The sequence below is a fragment of the Urtica dioica genome, chromosome 3 (genome assembly GCF_054948205.1).
Source record: "Urtica dioica subsp. dioica isolate 48M chromosome 3, U.dioica_male_clone48M_v1_H2, whole genome shotgun sequence".
NCBI lineage: Eukaryota > Viridiplantae > Streptophyta > Magnoliopsida > Rosales > Urticaceae > Urtica > Urtica dioica.
The window spans coordinates 1,297,548-1,322,348 of NC_142758.1; the positions used below are offsets into that span (position 1 = coordinate 1,297,548).

The 24,801-nt window shown below is 36.2% G+C and overlaps 1 protein-coding gene and 2 pseudogenes across 1 annotated transcript; all 3 read right to left on the bottom strand.

Annotated features, from left to right (window-relative positions):
- Positions 1-2,926: 2,926 nt before the first annotated feature.
- On the bottom strand, positions 2,927-5,054 carry LOC149401936 (3-ketoacyl-CoA synthase 6-like). The gene has a single exon (XM_089608997.1). The coding sequence runs from the start codon at positions 4,878-4,880 to the stop codon at positions 3,378-3,380; it is 1,503 nt and encodes a 500-aa protein (XP_089465123.1). The 5' UTR covers positions 4,881-5,054; the 3' UTR covers positions 2,927-3,377.
- A 3,701-nt stretch (positions 5,055-8,755) lies between these two features.
- Positions 8,756-10,222, bottom strand: LOC149401937 (uncharacterized; annotated as a pseudogene).
- Positions 10,223-10,225: 3 nt separating this feature from the next.
- LOC149401938 (uncharacterized) lies at positions 10,226-19,260 on the bottom strand (annotated as a pseudogene).
- Between the last annotated feature and the right edge of the window lie 5,541 nt (positions 19,261-24,801).

The window sequence follows — 24,801 nt, forward strand, 5'->3', positions numbered from 1 at the left end:
GGCCTTTGGATCTAATCCAAAGGCTCATATTGCTCCGAAAGCTCCTTGACCTATATCTTCAACTTTGTAACCTCAAAAACATATCTTTCCCTTCCTTTTAGTTTTTCATTAGTGTTTGGCTTGGTTTTTAGAGCTTTTGGAAGAGGAAAAAAAGTGTTCTTCAATGGAATTGACAACCCGATGAGTTCTTCTTCTCTTAATTCATTCGTTCTTCTTTCTTATTCTCTTTTAGTTCTTTTGTTACTTTAATTTACTGTTGAACCTCAATTTATTTAATATGAGTTCATTTTTCTTTTCAATATTGATTCTTTTGCTTTTAATTATTATTTTGTTTCTAGTTTTGTTTATGAACTCTTTAAGCGGCTAGATTTTTATGGGATTGCGATGTAGTCTGAACGGATGTGAACGTGTTGATGATTCTGTAATATTTCTCTATTGCTCGTTTCCGAAGATTTTTGCTTGATTATTAGGCATGCTTAATGTTACTTCATTGATTAGTTACTTTTTTAATTATTGTTTAGGAGAGAGAGAGAGAGAGAGCGAGAGAGAGAGACAGAGAGAGAGAGAGAGAGAGAGAGAGAGAGAGTAAATTATCGTACTTTTGCTATAATCTTCATGATCGACCTAGGTTAGTAGAAAACTCCAGGCGAGAGTGCAATCGTTTGAACTCTTGTTTTTAATGCGTGTAATTGTTCTAATAGGATTAGACGCTGAGAGGATAACAATCCTCAATTGCATAGGTTTGCTAAAACCTTGAGAGAGGCTAGTGAATATGTTAGAAAGAGTGAGATTTGTAAAATAGGAACGAGGCAACAATAGACAATATATGGGCTAGTTAACGTAGTCGGTTCGTGGTGAAATCGTGACCCTTCTTTTCTTATTATTTAAATTGGTTTGATTTATTGTTTCTTTTTTATTTATTTATTTTTAGTTTAATCGTAGCCTTTTCTTACCATACTTTGGAATCAATTCTCATTCAAGTTAGAGTAAATTGTTCAAATTGCTAGTTCTCGTGGGTTCGACATCCTTACTTACAAATTTATATTATTTGGACGATATGTTCGCTTGCGTGTGTGATTTATTCGCAACAGAATGCTGCCACATAAAAGTAATATAATAATTACCTTTAGGTGTATAATTTTGATTTTTTTAAAGATTACTATTAAATGAAATATAAAATCATAATAATAATAAAAGAAGATTACTTACAAACCTATATTAAGCAAAACATTAGACTAACTTGACTTAAGTTCACATTAGACTAACTTGACTTAAGTTCACATTTTGATATATATATGGCAAATCATATATTTTATTTTGGAAATGTTAAATCACATTTAGTTCTATTTATTTTAAGACAAACAAGTCACCTATAAAAGTACTTATCATCGCCATTTTTTTTTTCATATTTAATTGCAGTCGCGCCTACTTTCTAAATGTTCATAATATCAAGTTGTTGACAGCAAAAACTGTTTAGGGCTTATTTTGTGGTTTAGTCAACTTTGATAGAATTGGCGATATGCATCCATAAAATTTGAGGCTCGAAAGCATAACGCATATCTTACAATCAAAAGAAGAAGTTAATGTTGTTATATCAATATATCATATGGTTAGCTGGTAACAAGGGGGACCAGTATTTATGGAGACGTGAAACAATTAGTTATAAAAAAAAGTCACTAACTTTTATTATATAGTTGTCCTGATCTGTGACTGTGAGCCCTATTTGTCATCGAGTGAGCATGACCTTCGAGTAAAATATGGCCATTCCCAACTGAATATATATATAGGTGTAGAGAAATAAATTAGCGGATGGAGAGAGCTACAGCCGAAAAAAAATTCTTTTATAACATAAGTTTTCTAAATTGAGTTTCTTACTGCTATATAAAAGTTAGGAGTACTGAACATCCGTAGATATTATACAATTATATAGGTGAAACAGATTTTAATATATATGATTAAAAAAATAATATGAGTTGATATTTGATATATATATTAAAACAGATTTGATCGTAAATCGTAGGAATTTCAGAATGAATGATTAAAAAAATAAAATAAAGTAAAATATATATGAGTTGATATTTGATATATATATACACACACACGTGTATCATAGTTGCAGTGAACCGCGGTTTCAAAGGGTCAACCAATATCATGGCTTATTCTTTTTAAATACATGTTTAAATGTCTAATATAATCCATCATATGAGATATTCATTTATGATTGAAATTATTTAAGAAAATAATAATAATAATAATAATATTGTCATTGGAAATTAAAGCTTACTAATACCAACCCATGAGACTTGGTGTAGTGAATATTTGACCGATAAACTACATTTATATCAGTATTGACTGCTATGCACCGTCAATCACACGAAGCATAAACTGGAAAAGACATCTAAATGTAACAAATTAGAAACGTATTGCATGTGATATTGCATCTAAATGTCACTAAAAGCAACAGCCAACTTAACAAGAAGTCCCATTATATATAAGAAATATTGAATATGCCCATCCATGTAACAACGCTAAAAAAATGTTGCATGTGAATTGCATGCAAATGCAATAAACAAGTGTGAGTGTCTAGAATAATAAATCCTAATAAATTAGATGTTTAATTTTAACGCCTGTGAGATCTTAGTCACATTCGTCAAAAAAAAAAAAAAAAAAAAAAAAAAAAAAAAAAAAAACCTAATTCAATTGATTTCAGACAGGCCTCATGCCACATACAGACATATATATATATATATATATATATAATACAAAATTCACAGGGAGTGAAACAATTAAATCAGCATTTAATCGGGAAGAGTTTCATCCAAATGCCAACAATAATATAACAAGTAGTTGATGTTTTCCCTTTCATGGAAGACTTTTTTATTACCACATTAAAAGGAACTTCTCTATCGAGTATACACGCATCCAATTTCTTAAAAGACCAAAGTTTTCATTAAGAACAAATTTTACAATAAATGCACATCTACAAAAGGACATAACATGCTGCCGTGAGTTTCCCAAATCCCAATGTTAGCTTTACATCAGAAGAACAAACATCAAAGAAACAATATCGAAAATGTAAACCCTGATGTAGATATAACATTTTTTGTTTTTAACATGAGAAATCAACGCACTTATATAACTTGTTTTTCTCCTTTCTTTCAATATATCTATTGACAGTGGCATGGAAATACTACTAGCAGTGTGTTTCTATTTTAACATTTACCGGATCACTGTGTAAGGTCCCCAAAAAAAGAAAAAAAAAACGAATACACATAAAAAAAAAAAAACGATCAGATATAGAGAGAGAGAGAGAGAGAGAGAGAGAGAGAGAGAGAGAGTAGATACATATTGATTGATAATGAAGCGAATAGTGTTATCTAGAGCTTGACGATCTCGGGGATATGAACCGGGTACCGATCGATACAGTCAGCCCAGGGAGTTTCTTCTCCGCCGGAGGACTTTTTGACAGAGCGGTTACACTTCCACACAGCGGAGTTGCACTTAAATCCGCTCCCGAAAGCGATCTGCCAAACCCGATCGCCTTTCTTCATCCTTCCCTTGGCTTCGATGTAAGCCAGCTCGTACCACAGCGACGACGACGACGTGTTCCCGAACCGGTGCAGAGTCATCCTCGAGGCCTCGCAGTGCTCCGCCGAGAGCTGCAGATTCTTCTGAAGCTCGTCGATCACCGCTCTCCCTCCGGCGTGGATACAGAAGTGATCGAAGGCCTGCTTGAAGTCCGGGATGTAGGGTTTCCACTTCGGGTTGAAGATCTTCCGACCGATGAGCGTCGCCAGGAACAGAAGCTGCTCCGACGCCGGGAGGACCAGAGGCCCGATCGTCGTGATGTTCGACTTGAGCGCTTCCCCGGCGATCGCCATGAGGTCTTTCGAGAGGGAAATCCCGACGTTCCCGTCCCGGTCTTCCTCCTCGAAGACGCAGCGGTACGCCTTGTCGTCGGCTCCTTTGTGGGTCCGCACGACGTGGACGAGCCGGTACTTGGCTCGCCGGCGGTCCTTCTTGCGGTTTGAGAGGAGAATCGCCGCGCCGCCCATTCGGAACAGGCAGTTCGGGAGAAGCATGGCTCGCTCGTTCCCTTGGTAGTAGTTCGGCGTGATGATCTCGGTGCTGACCACGACCGCGTTCGAGTTCGGGTGGACTTGGAGGAGGTCGCGGGCGAGATCCACCGCGATCACCCCCGCGCTACACCCCATCCCGGAGAGGTTAAAGCTCTTGATGTTGCTCCTCAGCTTGTACTTGTTGATCACCATCGCGGACAGCGAAGGAGTCGGAGAGAAGAGGCTACAATTGACGATTAGGATGTCGATGTCTTTAGGGCTCAGCCCGGTCTTGGCGAGGAGCGAGTCGACGGCCGAGAAAATTACGAGCTCGGCCTCGCCCCTCGCGGCCTCCATGGTGGGGGTGGGTGGGATGTAGTGGATGGCCGGGGGTAAACACGTCTCTTCCCCGAGCCCCGAGCGCTCGAGGATTCTCATCTGAAACTCGACGCTCTTCGGCTTGTCCTTGAGGATGAGCCGAGAGTGTTCCATGAAGGTCGAGAACGGGACACGGCACGTCACGGGGGGCTTGAAGCAAGCGTAGTCCACAAGGAACACCGTCCTCGGCTTCGACATCAAGTACATCGTCGCGACGAACACCACGGCGAACAACGAGCACGTGACGTGGATTAGGTCAAGCTCTCTCACCGACCGCCACATCTCGCCCACCTCCGCGGGACCCAGCCGCAGAAGCTCGAGCGCCGCGACGGCCATGACCGGGATCATTACGAGGGTCAGGATATGGTTGACGAGGTATTGGTACCCGAGCTTTACGTACTTGAGCTTCACCGAGCTCGAAAACTCCGGCAATATCGGAGGCATTGTTGTTGGTGTTGTTATTTTTAGGGCTTGAGTATATTTTTCTTTCTTGGGTATTTTGTTTTGTTTTTGGGAGTGAAGAGGAGATATAGATAGATGGAAGGAGTGGTGAAGGGTGAGGGGGTTTTAAAGCACACGGGTCCATAGCAATGAAGTTGGCAGATGAGAGGAATTAATGAGATCAAGGGTCTTTCTACTATTCACCTCTCTCTCAACGCTCATTTCACTTTATTTTTAATCCTTCTTTCCTATATATGTAATGTACGTGCGGAATTATTGCAGCCACAAGCTATTTGTTATGTTGATTGTGTATACCAATTACCAACTTTCCACGCTCATTCACACGCACTTTCTCTTTCTACTCTATCGGTCACTTATAATGGCTTGAATATGCCTTTTTTTGTAGAATATATATAAGCAAACAAACCGATCTCGTTGAATTTTCTTTTCTCTGTTTTTTGACGTTAGATTACAACTTATTCAATTCACATATAATATTGTAAATATGGAAATATTAAACCGAGGGGATATGATTATAATAATTAAATGGAACTCTATATTTACAAGTGCCGTGAGTGCGTAGACGGTAAAACTCCGTATTGTTTTGTACCTCAACAAGCATATATATCTCTAGCTATTATTCTTACTTATACACACTAAATGTTTCTAAAAGTTTTCCAAATCTCAGATATATAAACTTGACATTTTATAATTAATTTAAGAGCAAACTAGCAACATAACTATTTTGAAACGTGGTTTTTAATTTATAGCCCACGTTTGATAAATTTTGTAATCTAACAATTTACTGAAATTTACGACTATGAAATACCTAATATATCATTGTATGATTTAAATTACTTGGAAAAAAAAAACAGTAGCCAACATTTGATTCAATAAGATTAAAATAAACTAAAAAACATTAGCCAACGTTTGAGGAAATGTACACGTTTGGATTCAAATTTGAATACTTAAAAGGAAAATCGTTTATGAAATAATATATGAAAGAAATAATAATTGATTTTAAAAGTCAACAACGTCATCACGGGTTGATTCAAATTTGAATGTTTAACCAGAATGAATATAATATAGGAAACAAAATAAACAGTGATTAATTCACCTAATCACATGAGTGTAAAAGTAGCAACATTAATGATAACAAAAAAATATTCAATAGAACTAAAATAAACCATTCAATAGGACGAATAACATTTATATTTGAAGGATGTTGAATAATTTTTTTTAAATGAAACAGTAGATCACGTGTATTAAATGCAAATTTTGGCTGATCAAGCGTGACTATAAGTTTTGTTAACCAAATTTTAGTAGATGATAGTATAGTAATTAACTTCGTATATGATTAAGTCACGACATCATTTTTTGCTAGAATAGAAACTTGGATGAAACGTTGGCTAGATTACAATATCAACGTTTCAAGTGGCTTAATTCGACTAATTTTTCGATAATCTCTAGTTTTGTTTATAATTTCTCCTCAATATCGACTCCTTTATTATTTTGGTTGGCCGTTACCACTTAACTTAAATGGAGGATCGTATTCGTACGCTCCTAATTTGATATATAGCTTTGCATGTAACTATAGCCGATTTAAAGACTACCGGTAATTAAATTGAATATACACAAAGACAGCCTACTTGTTTAATCTCTTTTGTATTGTTATATTTTAATTCTATTTTATTAGAACTCTTCCTGGGAAGTCACTTAATTAATGATATTGCCTTCAAAATTGTACCCACGTATGACATCTGCGTCAATTGACCATGCCATATAGGACGATATTAAATATCACTAGATAGGTCGAACTAAATTCGGATGCAGTACTTCAATCGATTACTGTGCGTTAATTGTTACATGAAAAAAAAAAAAACAGCGCACTGATGTGTGGTTAAGTCATCGTTATATAACTTTAAAAAGAGCAGACAAATTCTAGCTAAGCACGAATAATTTAAGAAATAAACTATAAGAAGTCAACTATGCACTTTATTTTTGCTGTATCTACTATCTACTAACTGTGGGACTTTAATTTATGGATGATATTCATTAGTCTCACTAATGATGTGTTGACTATATCTCAGCTGGCACGTTCTATCAGATAACTGACGTATAGCGTTTTTATATATTATCCATACGAAACTCATGTCCTCTTGATCAGTTGTTAATAGTAAGTTCAGCTTATGAGATTTTTATTTATTTATTTATCGTTAATTAAAAAAATTAAAACTTTTTTCATTTAAAGTAGTTATATATTTTTGTTAATTTCAATTTCCAATCTAGTGAAAATATTCAGAAATATGTTTGAAAATTATAACTTATATTCAAAATCATATTAGTTACAAAATTTAGACGGTAGAGACATAAAGAGATCGAACGAAGAGGGTTCGCTAACATTGACTTTAAGTCATAGAAAGAAAAGAAAAAGAAAATTAATCAGCAGATCAGTAATGGAAGATGTAAAAAAGAAATGTGGCTTGTAGAGATGATGTAATTAATACACTTGAATATATCTGACGTAACTAACTTTCTATCAAAGAAAAGTCCTTAGATACTTCCCATCAACTAGATTAATGAGTTTTACATTATAAAGTTTGATTAATTAAGAACATAAATAACACGAGGTTTTGATTGGTATAAGCAGCACGTACGCACCATGATCTGGAATCCATAGTGATTGATCTAGCTTATTTTGGAATCATAGATCCATGGGAAGTGATCTAGCTTGTTTTGGAATTTACAATCAATGACAATTATTGATCTGTATATGCACAGCGTTGGAATAGATCGAATTAAAGAGGATTTAATTCAATATTGATAGATCATTTTGTGGAAAATATTTGAGCGAGAATTCTGGGACGGAACTAGAGAAGCATCAGGGTGCTAATTTAAAAAAAAAAAAAGTTTCGGGGGAAACTAATTTATAGATTTTCAAGGTAAAAATATAATTTTTAAAAAAAGGTCAAAAGTGTAAATTTTCATGATAAACGAATGTATTTTTTTTTTAAAATTGGCAAAAAATGTAAAAAAAAAAAAAAATTTGAGGGGGGCCTGCTGTAGCTCCACCCTTGAGTGAGATCTACACGTCGAAACTGAATTTTTTTTTTCAGATTCTTATTTTTTGTTGTGAGAGGTATAAGATCAATTATTTATTTGTCAAAATCGAAGCTAAGATGAATGATAATTTGATGCTCAAAGTGTGTTGATAATACCAAAAATTGTGAAATACAATTAGATGTAGATGTTGTGGTTGAAAGTGAATTTGCAAAAAAGTCCCACATGTAAAAAATATGTGGACTTTGTAGTGTTATATATGAAAAAATTGTATAAGCCTTTGGGCATCTAAGGGAGACCCAATTTCGTAGAGAGTTTGAAGTGGAGGGAAGCCCAAGTCTACCGCACACGCGCACACTGAGATGAGGTGTAACTTTCATCTCGTATGTTGTTGTATCTTAAGACCCTAATGCCTCGTGTTGTTTTAGCACATGATGGGTGAGCTATAACACGTTAAAGAAATTATCAAATAAGTCTCGAAGTTCTCCACTTTCTTCTCTATACCGATTTCTTGAATTAATCCGGTTTATTTATTTTATTTGTACTCATGTACCTATACGGTTTTAGTTTTCATTAATATTTGTTTAAATAAAATAATTGCAATTTATCTTTTTATTCTTGTCTATAATTAGTAAAATATGGCTAAAACACATACTTGCTCTGAGTTTGTATCCCTAGAGAGTTAATTAATATTGTAATTATTCTAATTGAGACTAGATATTTACCATGTATATATCCAGTGGCGGAGCTAGAAATTCACTTGAGAAGGGGCACAAAGAAACTAACAACAAAAATCATGATTTAATTCATTACAATTGTCATCTACGGTTACTCATACATTGAAAATATTGCATAATACTTTCATTTTCAACTTTATCAAAAATATCTTTCTCTATGTATACGATCAAACTCTCATTCATCCACTTATCATTCATCCGATTGCGTAATTGACTCTTCACAATAGCCATAGCAAAAAATGCTCTCTCAACTGTAGCGGTAGCAACGGGAAGAATAAGAGCTAAGTTCAAGAGCCTATAGACCAAAGGGTACACTTGATTTCTTTTTGTCTTCACCATGTTTTTAGCGAGATCACCAATACCTCCTAGTTTTGAAAAATCCATGCTAGAACGAACATCACAAATATAATTTTCAAGTTGATCGTCAAGTTTCAAAATGTCGATTAGAGAAAAGTCTTCCGGATAGTGCTTAGCAAGACATATTAATCTTCCTTTATCAAAAGAAGAGAATAAATCACGAGGGCATAAACCAGCTATACAAAGAAGCAATTCCGTGTTCACCTCGGTAAAATGGTCATTTAGCTCTCGAAGTTGCATATCGATGACGGCATAAAATATATCAACTTTGAAGTGATGCAAATTTGTAACCTCTTCCACGTTGCGCCGCGATCGACCTCGCATAACAAATCTATCATTCATCCTCGGTATATCTATATTGTACTTTTTTCAAAAAGAATAGATATTATCAAGTAACGACTCCCATTCTTCATTTCTCATCTTTTGAAGTTGTGTCTTGGCTATCTTCACAAGATTCATCGCATTTACAATATCTTGATCTTTTCGTTGTAATGCCTTCGACAACTCGTTCGTGCTCCCCAACATCTTTCTCATCAAATGCAAACTAAAAACAAACTCAAATGATTGGATCGTATCCAAGAGGCTATTTGTTTCACATCTTTGTTCCATGCTTAATTTGTCATCTACAATCTTTTCAAGAACATCAATGATAGAGGGAAACATGTGAATCACACTTATCAAAGTGTCATAATGAGAACTCCAACGTGTCTCACCCGGCCTTTTAAGAGTGGTAGATTGATTTAAGCCTTTTCCACTTAGTATATCACCACTCTTCAATGCCTCATCGTTCACCACAACTTGTTTTTCATGAAGCATGTCACAACGCTTTGAGGAAGATCCGAAGACGTTCAGTAAAATAGAAATTGTACCAAAGAAGGATGCTATATGTATTTGTTTCTTTGCCACGCCGACAAGAGCTAACTGAAGTTGATGAGCAAAGCAATGAATATAAAAAGCGGATGGATTTTGCTTCAAGATTAGTGCTTTGAGGCCATTGAATTCATCTTGCATATTGCTAGCCCCATCATATCCTTGCCCACGCAATCTTGACATACTCGAACCATATTTAGAGAACAATTTATCAATCGCTGCCTTTAACGAGAGAGCAGTGGTACTAGCAACATGTTCAACACCAACAAATCGTTCGATTATATCTCTATTCTTGTTCAAATATCGCAAAACTATAGCCATTTGTTCCTTCATAGAAACGTCACGAGATTCATCTACTAACACGGCAAAGAGTGCATCACCAATATCTTTAATGATAACATCAAGAGTAATAGCAGCAGCAGCAGATACAATATATTTCTGAATATCGGTGACGTTAGTTTATTATTTTCTGGAGCCTTGTCTAACGAGACATTCTCTATCGCATCATTATGAGCACACAAAAATTTCAACAACTCCAGAAAGTTACCTTGATTGGCTGAATGTTCAGATTCATCATGACCACGAAACGCGAGACCTTGTCGTAGAAGAAAGCGGGCACAATCAACAGATGCATTTAGGCGAGTTCGATACTCACCACGAGATACCTCTGTATGGTTGGAGAGAATTGTCTGAATATGTTGATCTTGATTCTTCAAAGCCTCGTAGTTCTTCCAAGCATTGTTATGAGCACTGCCTATCCCTCCTACATGCTTTTGAAAATTTTCCTTTTTCTTCCAATTTGAATATCCAAGCCCAACAAAAGAATCACCACCGGATTGTTCTCCACAATTTGATCTAAAAAGATAGCAACATATACAATACGCTGCATCTTTTTCAATACTATACTCTAACCAACTTTCGTACTCTAGAAACCAATCGCGGTTAAAACGTCTTGATTTTGTTCCAAAATTTGTAAACGGAAAAGAATGATCTTTGGGTTGACATGGACCTTTAAGCATATAATGTCGTCCAACTCGATCGCGCAAATTGGGATGATATGTGATGATAGGAAGTCGAAGACCGGGATCGGTGGGAAGAGCTTTAACACTAAATTCATCATTGTCCACCTTTGCATTTTTTTCAATATGCCATTTTTCTTGACATTGAGATTCTAATTTTCTCATAAAATATTTACCAATACCTATGCCAAAAATATTAAACAATAACCATAGTCAAACTTTAGATATTTTATAAACATTAGCTAATAAAAATCATCATCAATAGAACACTTCAATCATATAAAAAAAATCATCTGCATTATTTGGGAATTGAAGTGAACAAATAAGAAAATAAATTTTTAATTGCTAAGTGATACCTTGAGAATGAGAAGTCATGGAGTTGGAGTGAACAAGACTTATTGGTGAATTTTTTAAAATTGCTAAGTGGATTTTTTTGCCTGCTGCGCATGAATTTTTGAAGAAGAAGAAACAAAAGATATTTGGAGTTGGAGTGGAGAAGAAGTTGTACGGTTGTTTTCTCTTAATGTATATATAATTTATTTTATTCCTTTGGACTTAAAATGAGCTGTGAAAGTGGGCTGTGAAAATGGGCTGTAGTGGTCCTTTAATTATTTATTTAAAGAAATAAAATTATTGTTATTACTGCAATTATTTATGTTGATAGTGATTGGGAGAGGTAGTACACTGATACGTGCCACGTGTGATATCTAAATATGCTATACCAAATATATATATATATATATATATATATATATATATATATTAAAAGTCAGGACGGGCTCGTGCCCACTCTGGCCCCCACCTCCCTCCGCCTTTGTTAATATATCTTCATATTCTTTATATATATCTAGTTATTCATGTATCTCTCTACGTAAATGAATAGATTTATTTTTACATTTTTAATACACAAGTTGAATTTTTTTTTCCTTTTTTCTACATATTTCTATCTCTCTCTCAATACGTTACATTGTATCACAGCTCATATCAAACCCATTATTTGCGTCCTCTCATGTAAACCTTGATAAATTCTCTCATCATATCACGAGTCACTAACTAATTAATTAATGGTCATAGCTACCTTCACTAATCGCAATATGCGTTCATATTCATTTTTGTGTGATTAGTATGACTACCTCACCGGCGTTGCAAAGGTACCAAAGAGTGAAAATTTAGTATACAAAAGATGAAAGACCAAGAACGACATTGTGATCCTCATTGTAGAATACGAGACTTGTCAACCAATTCCTTATATTTACCTCAGAGGGTAATTTCAATTTGATCCTCAATTGTAGACAGTGAGATTTGACTAGCCATCTCCATTTGTGATGTGTTAGGCTTTGGTTGAACCCACGGCCTCTTCTCCCGATGAGAAGGTAAGATTTCTAGAGAAATCTCATCCACAATGTGCATGATCATAGGATGGTTTCAGCAAGCTCTAACTAATTTTAAGCTTTATTGAGTGCATTGACCAAAAAATATGTAAGTTTCTAACCCTTTTGCATTATTTTTACAGATTCTACTGCGACATGAAATTTTTTTGTTGCGGCGAAATCGGGTACTATGAAGTCCGAGAGCATCAATTTTTTTGTTTCATCTTCGATGCGACTTTATAATTTTAAGTCATGACAAAATCATACATCGCCGTGACAGGTTTTATTTACATCATAGCGGAAATTTTTTTTTTTACGCCCGAGAGCATGCATTTATGGGTTTCTATTCCGCTGCTACGAAAAATTTTGGGTCGCGGCGTAATCAATCATTTTCACCAAATTTTGTTGAATTTTTATTATTTTTTATTTTAAACAGTATGAGAAACATGGAAAATACCCTACAAGGAAATATCTATGGGTGGAGGCAAGAACTTTTGACGAGAATCCATCATAAAAAAATATTAAGAAGAAAATTGTTAGTGTTCATTGCTTATGTTTTTAATCTTCATATAGAGCTTTTAGATTATAATGCACTTTATTTTTCAGAATGACTTAAAAAAGAAAGAAGAAAATGGGTTGTGGGTATCGGAATCTTTCAAGATGTCTTTGGGATCCAAAGAGCATCATGGCCGGCTCCGAGCTGGACAATCAAAGTTTGTTACGCTATGAAGTATTATGCTACTCCCATTTTCTCCAACAATGATTTTGTCAAGCTAAGAAGTGATTGGAGTGCATTTTAAGCGCTCATGTTGAAGTCGCGGAGTGCTTCCGTCGAAGGTCATCTTGTCCACGATTCGGGCGAAAAAATACATTATTCCATCGAAGAAGATGGTGCGACAAATCTACAAGAAAATGTTCATGCGACGAATGACAGGGAAGATAATGTTGATGCCACTATTCAATAAGACAATGATGATGCTTTAACTCATATAAGTCAAGAAAAACACAATAGCATGAAAGGTAGTTGCTCGGTCAATCCATAATCGATCGCCTCAACAATTTTCTTTGATGCCATCTTTCGATGAAAGTGCGGTATGTTTTCTTTTTCTCATTGACTCGGAAACGAGGAATCTACTGAGCGTTGCTAGTGGCCGAGTTTATTTAGCTCTTAGACGAAACACAGAAGTTCACGGCTTACCATTAGGTCCAGATAATGTACGATAAGCGTTGACATGACATTTGAAGCAACTACCTTTGAAGTCGCGGTTAGGAGTTTTGTAGCTTGGCCTAGAAAGTTGTTAACCTTCGATACAGTCAAAAAGAGTCGCGGTCCGAACCCCGTACAATTCCTGAAGATTGATAGTGCTGCTGAAGCTCACGAAGTTGAAAGCAAAAAGATTGTGTACACTCTCATCCTTCTGAAGTTTCGATTCCTAGCCCAATAGGCCAACCGATCAATGTTAGAATTCTAGAGGATAATCAATGTCAAGGTTTGCAAGACTCTTTAGTCGATTGATGTTTCATTAAATTTTGATGATATATCAGAGCTTTTGATGTGTGAAGAAATAAGTCTTCCGAGTGTAATAGTCTACATAAGGTAATATTTATTATTTTTTTATTTTATTTTATTATTGTGTATATTGTTTTAAATACCCACAATGCCTAATTTAATTTTTTTTTTCTAAGCTTGCTAAAAACCAAAGTGGAGCAATTGAAACGGGCACACGAATTCCAATTTGATCCTCCATGCATGAGTTTTTTAATTGCCCACGATGTGATCGACACACGGAGCAACAACATCAACAAGTCCATAAAAAAATGCATACGAAGACAAAGTTTTCTCATTCCATACAATTTCGAAGCGCATTGGATGCTGTAATTTTTGAACCTTGGACTTGTAACAGTATTCTCTTCGATCTGTTAAAGATGCATAAAAAGCCTCCTTCCGACTTAAAAGATTTGATCTCAAGGTAAACTATCTAAATTATTTATAAATATAATTAGTTTAGTAAGTATAAAAATGATAAAATTATATTATATACTTTTTTGTAGGGTTTGCATAAGTTTCAAACTTGAGCATGCGCAGGTTAAAGAAAATGGAGCACTTACCTTGTCAAAAGGATATACAAAACAATAAGGAAACACAAATTGCAGATATTATATGTTGTTGTACATATGCAATATCGTTGATGAAGGTAAAGCTTCAATAAAATAAACATTATACACAAATTGATATTGACAGTGTTAGAGAAGAATGAGTGAATTATGTTACTTTATTTGTTGATTTTGGATACTCTTATAAGTCATTTGGTGTTTTTTGGATATTGAATATTGATGTACGTAATTGTTTGGTCTTATTTTTGTTGTGGAAATAAAACTTAGTCCTATTTTTGGTAATGGATATAGTAGGAATCTCATTGTTTGATGGACGTAATAGTTTAGGACATTTGATTTAGTCCTATTTTTGTTGATGGATGTAGTTTTAGTCCTCAATTTTGTTTATGAAATATTTGGATATGAATATTGGATATAGATATTGAATGATGGAAGATATGAATATAGATTTATGGATTTGGATACGTGTTTGGATATTGAGATTTTTTAATATTAGTACGTTTTTGGCAACCGCAAAACAGCGAGCATTATTGCATAAAAAACAAAAAAAAAACAAAAAACATAAATTTCAGGAAAACCAAATTCATGAAGTAGAATCTCGCCGTGACGATAAAAATACCGGACGCGACAGGGTAATTTTAAAAATTATTAATTAATAACCACGATGGTCTTTTTTTGTCATATAAACACCAAATTCCCGAAGTGGAACATACAATAACGTCCTAAATATATGTCGCGACGACGAAAAAGCCTTTCGAGACAGATATTAGGTGTATCTTCCGCAAAAGTATTATTCCGTCGTGGAATCTCCGTGAATTTTCACACATGGTCATCACGATGGGGAAAAACCACTCACGACAACGGTTAAACAATCAACAACGGCTATTATTCTGTTGTGGAATCTTCGTGGCAATCACGTTACGACGATATAAGAATCTTCAACGATGGTTATTCTTCATATTATACTAAATTTGGTCGCGATGCAAAAATATTCGTAGCGACAAGATGATTCGACGACGGTTATTATCCGTCATATATGTATTTCATCACGAAGTAAGATTGGTTCGGTCACGACAGAATATGCCTTCCCCATAGCAGAATTAGAACCCGTCGCGACTCGAAATCATTTTTGAGCACTTTCAACGACGAAAAAACACCGGCACGGAAGTTGAAAGTGTCAAATTATTAAGTCAATATAGCTTCCCAATTTTAGCCTTACGACAGTAAAAAAAGTGTCGTTTAAAAAACTTTATACGACAGACATGATTCACTCGCGGTAACTTACCACGATAATAAAATCAATGATGGAAGGCAATTGTCGTGGAAGACTTAGACGACGGTGAATAATTGTCGTTGATTCCAAAATTTCTACTAGTGAATGGATACTTGTGAGATGTTACTAAAACATCTCGATTTAAGTACCTCTCACTATTTCTCTTGAATATCAAATCCCATGCATATTCATTCAAAGATTTACAACGTATCTATTCGCTCTGATGTCACCAGGCATTCAATGAATACTTGTGATCAATGACCATTTTATTTATATCATTTATCATATATTTATCATTAATTTGTATTGATTGTGATAAATTCTTTAGTGACTTTGATCTACTAACTAATCTTAAGCACTAGTGAGAGTACAAAAGATACTTAACTCCTTTTTTCCCAGCTTCGTCTCCAAGTAGTCTAAGACATCTTGAAATCTTGAAAGGGAATCGAAACGTTCAATCGATGGAAAATGAGTATATTCCCACCCGTCCATCACTCAAGGAAAATATAGGATAGCATGATTCTTCAAGTTGAACTAGAAAATGCAAAGTAAACATTTTGTTGGGGTAGCAACCCAAATCCCACATCAGAAAAATATGCAAGAATTGCCTTGTAAGTGTTCCACCAATTCTATTAGTATGATGCATTTTGGGAATGTGCCAAAAAAAAAACAAAACCGTGCGGACTTAGGCCCAAAGCGGACAATATCATACTAATGTAGAGTTAATGTGAGGTGGCAACCCAACAAGGTCGAAGAACGGGAGCCCTACACATTTAGCAGAGGTCGGGATGTGATGTCGGGCCAGGTTCACGCGGGCGAGAATTATGTCATGATTTGCTCTCTAGATGAGATTTTACATTTAGGATTGAGACTGAATTTCCACACCGTGTTCCATACATTGACTGTGTGGCTGGAATCCGATGAGGACGAACAAATTTCTGACTCCATGGCGATGTGATATCCAGCTTTGAAGAGTAATTCCCGCAGCAATCAAAGTGCCAAACAGTAGAGTCTGGGCTAATACTCACTGATCGCGGAATTTGGAGAATTGTGTCGGCTTCAAACGAAAAAAAGAGGCACGAACTAGTCTTTCGTCCCACGAACTAACCATTAAGGAGTAGCAATGCACTAACCAAGGACTCGATGGGAAGCTGTCTCGGAGATTGAATTATGAAAGCTCTGGGTCTAGGCAACCAGCGATTACCATAAATTTTTATTGAGTTCCCATTTCCAATATGACATCGTCAATCTCTATCAATGAGCTCTTTCCCGACATCAAGTTGCACCATACATATGAACAACCATCAACAACTTGGGCTTCTAGTATAGACGATATTGGGAAGTATTTCCTTTTGAGAACATGTCCTACTAATGAATCCGGATTGTTGGCCAGCCACCACACCAGTCTCCCGATGACGGATTGAATGAATTGTTGGAGTCGTCAAAACCCCATTCCCTATCCGCTTTAGGACAACAAAGATTTTCCCAACTTTTCCAATGCATTTTATTTTTTTTACCTTTGAATTTTCACTAGAAATCTACGCAAAGACGCTCAATTTCTTGCCAAATAGATATCATAATTTTGAAAGTTCCAATGGTAATGGTATAGCTTGTAGTTTATTTTAGTTGGTCTTTTGAGTGTTTTCATTACATAAAAAAAATATTCAACTTTTTTTTTTAGTGTACCATAAAAAAATGTGTAGTCAGTCCTTTGAGTGTTTTCATTACATGAAAGAAAACAGATTAAAGAGTCTAAAAAAAATTAAGTGTACAATAAATAAAACTTGCGTAGTCAGTCCTTTGAGTGTTTTTATTTCATGAAAGAAATCTGGTTAAAGTGTTTATCAAAGTTACACATGTGTAGAATTTTGATAGTTAAATACCAATACACACAAATTCTAAGGAAATTTGATTCAAAAACGAAATACCACACATTTTCTAAATGAGTTTAAGAGTATTTTCATTTCGATAAAGGAATTAATTCTTAACTAGGCTCAAAGTGCTATCACGAGTGAATAGTAAGTAAAAATGACACAATAAAGATAATACAAATAAAACCTAATCAACACGATTCTTAAATGGGTGATACAATTCCCCATTATGACCCACACGAATATGACTAAACTATTACAAGTGTGATTAATAGCAAGATTAAAACCGAGTAAAGCACGATTCTTATACGCAAAAGTGTTTAAATGCATAGCCTCACGCTTTAAAACATGAAAAAATAACCTATCATCTAAAGTCACTAAGTACACGACAATAAACAAAATTTCTTAATGCTTCTTAATCAACAATGACACTATAGTAAATTAACGTTGATGTAACTATTAGAACACATACCTCGTCTTTACTCATAGACTCGAATAATACTTGCAAGAAAAATTCTTGAAAATCATCATCAATTCTGCAAAATTTTCATTTACTAATTAGAACACATAAGCTTAAGCTTACTAATTAATAAAGTACTAAAATTCCATTCTGCATAGAAAAAAAAGAGTCATATGACTGATTTTTTTTTTACAACAAAATGCTTGAGCTAACATTAATTAGGCAAGTCCGCCATAACAACAGTTACGATATACGGTGAAACCAACCCCACCCATTTAGCAGGTTCATTGAAATTCAGTGCCATTTTTTTCTAATATATGCGCGTGGACATTACACAAGCGCGAAACATAAAAGAAAGAACAACTCTCCAAAAGATTACTAAAAAGCAGAATCTCATCAATAGTATTACCGATAACGGATAAAGGAGACTCGATCCACGAGAAAAGCAATCATCGTTGCATTGTCAGATTACACAGCCACCCGCCTCTGGACCGCCTCCAAAGTGTGTCGTAGTCCTACCAGAATTGCATGAGCTTCTTCCAATTCCCCGCAAAGTGGTCTCATAACAGGTGCAATGAGGGAGGACAATACTCTCGCGTCACTGTTGCACACCAAAGCTCCAGTTTCAACCTTCCCCCGAGCATAGTCCGTCGCAGCATCCACGAAGACCGCCACCCATCCCACTGGAGGGGTAGGCTAGGGTGGACGTACGACAGGTTCACGGTTAGGCATATTCACCTTTATTCATTGCAGCACGGAAGTCTGCAGCAAAGCTCAACACCCACTCCACCATAGTAACTGGATTTACCATCCGTCCTCTAAACAGCGAACCATTCCGAGGATTCCCGAACTGCCACACCAGAATCATAAGCCTTTCCAGGTCCTCACTACTCTCATCGGTTCTTTACTTGCTAAAAAAACTGATCCAATCGAATCTACCCTTAAGCCGTCTAAAAGGATTAAGACTCGCTGCTTTCCATAACAGTTTAGAGTCCTGACATCTAACCAAAGCGTGTAGATCAGATTATGGTTCCATACTGCAGTGCTCGCAAAGTCCATCATGCGTGATGTGCCTTCGTACAAGATTGGCCTTCATAGGGAGCCAATTCTTGCAGAGTTTCCACATAAAAATCTTCACATTCAGGGTACCCTCATACACCACAACGCCTTCCACCATTTCATCATCGCACTACCCTCGGAGGGACCTTCAACTTCTTGAACACTACCAGCCACGTGATAACCAGTTTTCATCGAATAATCTCTACTCCTCGAGAAGTGCCCAAATTCTCACATCTTTCAGATCAAGGGCCGAGCAAGGGATTTTTTAAAAATTCTTTAGCCTCCTCATCGCTAAACAATGATGCAATAAAATCCACATTCCAGTCTCCGTTGGAGAGTTTGAGGTCAGCCACGTGCAGACCTTCCCTGAGAAACGAGGGATTAACTAACCTTGAGTTATGAATATTAGAGATCCACAGGTCATCCACAATATCAATACTCTCTCCATTTTCTACATGCCATCTCGATCCCTTCTCAATGACTTCCCGACCCCAAAGGATTCCTTGCCACACTGATGACTCCTAGCACGACTCAGTAGCATTCATAAAGTCTGTCGACGGGAAGTACGAGGCTTTGAGGATGCGATTCGGAAGCGATAAGAGCTTTTGTATCACATTCCAAGCCCTCTTAGCAAGAAGCGCTTGGTTGAACGCTTCTAATTCCTTAAAGCCCCCCCCCCCCCCCCCCCCTTTCTCTAATTTTGGTTTACAAAGTTTCGATCACGCTCCTCCCAATGAATCTTTTTTTTTTCTTAGTGCTGCCCCACCAAAATTCTGCTAGGAGCTTCTCAATCTCCGTCACAAGGGCGATCGAAAGTTTGAAAATGTACATCACATACCTCAGGATTGATTGAAGAACTTCTTTGATTAGAACCTCTTTTCCGGCCATAGAAAATATTTTCCCCTTTCACCTTTTAATCTTGTTCCCAACTTTTCGACGAACAAATTCGAACGTTTAACGCTTCTTCCTACCCACCATGGCAGGGAGGCCAAGGTCGTTATCATGGGATTCAGTATGGACTACTCCAAGCATTGCCACTAACTCATCGCTCGTACTTTCTTCCACATCGCGTCCAAAGCATATTTTTTATTTGTCAAAGTTGACAACCTGTCTCGATGCCCTTGCGTATTCAGCCAAGGCTAAGCTCACAGACATCTCTTCCTCGGTATTAGCTTTGAAAAAAAAAACAAAGCTATCATCGGGGAATAGCAAATGAGAAAATTGAGGGCCATCTACACCAAACCTTATCCCCTAAAGTAGACCAGCCTCTTCACGCTTCCTCAAGATTCTGGAGAGTCCTTCAGCTACGAAGAGGAAAAGAAACGGAGAAAGAGGATCTCCTTGTCTCAACCCTCTTTTGCGGCACAACGGACCCGCACAGAGTCCCGTTAACGTTGAAGGAAAACTTGACTGAGGTGACACATTTCATGATCTTCAAAACCCAATGCTCTGCTTGATCCGTCAACTACCCCGACATCAACATGGAACCTTGAGTAAGATCCCACAGAGATATCCACAGAGTCTTGCCAAACCTCCACTTGAGCCCACTCGCTCCACCACAAAACAATTTTCAAAACCAATTTGAACTCTCATGTTCTCTACCTAGGACTTAGTCATATTTGTCTCAGATTGAAAAATAGTCTCCGGAGAATATTTATTATTATGAGAACAAAGTGCTTTCACTGTCCAAAGATTCCCGAGCCCTTGGACATTCCAGAGAAGGCAATTCATTGCTCTCGGCAGCCTTGCTCCGCAAGGCTCGCCGTTTCATTGCAATGTGCGAAGGACGAATCCATAGACCCAGAAACATCCATCACTATAGTACCAATCTCAAAGTTTGAAGAAAGCTTAACCTCCACCGTTCCCTCTGTCTGAACCGGAAGGTCGACATCCCAGAGTCACCACCCATAGTCGTGCCTTCTGATCACCATCGAGCCCCGCACTAAACTTTGCCTCCCCTCCACCTCGAGATCGATGTTTCCGATTTGACTTTTTTCCTCTCACAGTAAGCCCGGTCAGCGACGGAACGGAGATCTCAGCACCGGACGAATCCCTTCTCTTCTTCGTGTTGCTTCTCCCGCCTTCAAATTGAACTGAGCCAACAACTGGAATATCAACTAGTCCTTCCTCTTCCACATTAATTTCCTTTGAATTTTGGGCTTTCACACAAGAACTTGGGCCCATCTGAGTAGCTTTATTCACACCAGGCCCAAAATTAGGGGAAATATGGGTAATGGATATCAGTAGGGAATTTCAGTAACAGCACGACCTCCTCGAACCGCTCAACCTTCATCCAATCACCAAACGCTGGGACTTCCTCTCCATTTGGACGCAAGATCTTCATCACCGATGAAGCACATGAATGGGAGCCTCTCATAATTAAATTCAGGATTGGAAACATTCCAGTGACCTCGCAAATTCATTCCCACAGATATAAAGGCCTCTTGAGTATACCAATTGTAACAAAACTAATCCAAGTGAATTGACCCACTTACGTAACGTCAGTAATTGAAGATTGCAATGCCATGGACATATAACCAAACCAATTGCCTAATAACATATTAACATTGTAGAGAAAAGGAAGCGCCAGCAAAACTCACATGAATTTAAAGATGTGACCAAGCTCCAGAGAGCTTAGTGATCCCTATGACAGAGCACATTTCATTCTGTTCTACTTCTCTTGTTTCAGATTTTTGCTGAAAATGCTTGACATAACCAAAAAGATATAATCACTATATTCAAACAAATCCACTCATATATAAGATCAGTCTATCAAATCCACTGTTTCAGCGTCAAATAATATAAATAATCTATGAAAAAGATTTATTCAGGATAGCTATCCTGTCCAGCTCCAGGATAGCTAGTAGAACCTGAATAAAATTTCCACGCCTAATTGTGATAATACTCGAAACTCATAATACATGATGTATGTCAATAGGATTAAATCTACTCAAGCAAATATATACAGAGATTAATCCAAAGACATCGCTGCAGTTAAGAAGATAATATCTTGATATATGATATCCTAGAATTATGCAATAGGTGTTTATCATGTATGTTTATTTTCAATTTCTGTTTCTTCAACAAATCTCGTGATTTTATATTTTATATATTTGTCTTTAAATCTGATTGAGATTGATTTGTTTTGCAGGAGTACGAAAACAACCTTTTTTTCTGCAGCGTGACAAATGCAGAATGATGGTAATGTTCCTTATTAGTAATGTTTATCATAGTTGTTTGGATAATTATGATTCACTCTTATTTGCGGTGATCTATACTATCATACACAACATTTTTTTGGTTTGTCAATGTTTGAAGATTGTATAGATTAAGCTAATTTTTTTCAGATTTTATTTCTTAGCGTGTGGTGCTCCCTTTTTTTCAGTTCATTGTTGGTTATCGAATTCATTATGTCGTTTTCTAGGTGTATGCACGGTGCTACTAAGAAGAGGATGATCACAGTTTTTGTGATATTATTTAGTCAATAATCCTTACATTAATGTTTCCTTAAAAAAATTCCAGAGACTTGTTTATCTGATGTGAAGAGGATGCAATGTATATCTAAATCATTTCTACTCTTTTGCATCCGCAAATATTCATATTATTTTCTTTTTCCCACTGATCCCTTGATTTATCAATTAACAAATTATCTCCCCTTACCAATTCATCTCTAATTTATTATTTAAATAGGATCAGTGGAAGCTACCTTGCTTCATTTGTGGAGTTTCTTATCGAGCCTGTATTCAAATTAGCTCTCTTATAATTTAGTTTCTACTCAATTTTTGCAGTGTTTATGCATTGTGTGTGTATTGTTGCTGCCAATACAGCATCGGCTTTTGTTTTTGTTTTGTCGGGATATAGGCTTATTATACATGAAGCTGAAAAATCTCATTGATTGAATAAATATTCCCGGTTGTATTTTCATCGATCGAGAAGGGTGTCAAGTTTGTTAACCCAAGATCGGCTTGAAATTGTGGTCTAAATTTTTGCAGTGTTTATTGTCGCTGCCGAGACAGCACCGGCTTTTGTTTTTGTTCTGTTAGGATATAGGCTTATGGTCGCCAGTGCGTTTCTACTCTGCCTCATTATTTACTCTTTCCATTTTCTATAGCTTGAGGCTAAAGTCAGACTTTATCTTCTCTCTTTTTTGAGGACGATGAAAAGAATCAGTGTATTCGTTTTCTTTCCTTTTGCAAGAGGCCATCTAATGAGTATTCGAAACTGTTTTTCAATTTTCCCCGCCACTTAAATCAATCTGAATGTACTCGAACTGGTATGTTATGTTCAATACCAGTTTGTATATGATGTTTCAAATGTATTTTCCTTTTCCCATTTGGTATTTATTTCCCCATCAAGTGAGACTTTCTTTGCTGGAGAAGTTTGAATGCATATACTAGCATGCATGTATGAATTTTTGGGGGTCTTGTTATTTCAGTCGGGTTACACATTGATATCGCCGTAGTCGCGTGATATCACAAACAAATTTAATAATATCGGTGGTTTTCATTCTTTCTTTATTTTAGTTTGTATGTGAATTATTGGCTCTGCTTAGAATCCATGGCAAATATGGAAACCCAGATCCACCTCCTCAAGCAAGAAGCGGCTAACTAGTATCTATTTTATTGTAATGAAATAATATGCAACTTTCTTGATAACTGATTGTTTTGTACGGTTTATTTTTTATTTGAATGAATTGTGTTTTTTTTAATTGCTATTTTTTTCCTGGAAAACTATAGTGCTAAAATAAAGCAAAATATTTGTAAAGAAAAACTATTCACATCGCTCTACTAAACGCGACGCCTAAACATAAGTTTTTACAACGGTAAAAAGAACCGTTGTAGAAACTTGAAATTCACGTTGGTCTTTAGGAGAGCGGCGTCTATACCTCACTTTATACAACGGCTTAGTTACTTTCTAGTTCTACAATGGGTTTTTCCGTAGTGATCATATCCGGCTTGTGGTTTCTAATACCAGTTATTATAGTCAACAACAATAACTCATATATACAACGAGTATCGGTATGAATTGACATTTGGCATTAACTATCATGAATTGATCGTAGGAAGTACGAGATATCGAAATGAAAAGTTCGATCTCTTAGATAACAGCCTAAATTACATTACCCGTCCAAGGGTCATGAAATGATTGTTCATGCTTATGCTTATGAATGGGGAATAACAACATTAACATTTGACAATAATATGATAAGAGCTTCAAATTTTTTTTAATTAGCAAGTCATAGGGAAATTGTCATTTTTTATGTAAGAATTATATATTTTGATATATTTTTTAATTTATTTTAAATTTTTAATGGAAAAGAAAAATCTGTATTACATAACTGAAATAATTTGTTGCATTTCTTTAATAAAACCTTTTAGAACAAAATTGTGACACATTCAATCTATACAGAGCACGAAGAGCGTGTACCGATCTTGATCCGATTTTCTTGCCGGACAGATTTATGCGACGAGCAAATTTTATTTAGAATCTTTGGTAACTTATGGAAGAAAATGAGGATTAACGTTGTAAACTCTAAATAAATGCGTCAAAAAAAGGGAAGAAAAAAAAAAACACCACGCATCTTAGAACAATTTCGGGCAACCAATGCGAGATCACTGTAAATAATAACGTCCATACCTCTGCAGTACATCAAATTTGTTGCCGACGGATTAGAAGTCCCAACTTTGAATTGGTCACGTCACTCGATGACTCAATTTGCACAGTGTAAATCTT

Coding starts and splice junctions, on each gene's coding strand:
- LOC149401936 (XM_089608997.1), bottom strand. CDS start 4,880: ATGCCTCCGATATTGCCGGAGTTTTCGAGCTCGGTGAAGCTCAAGTAC.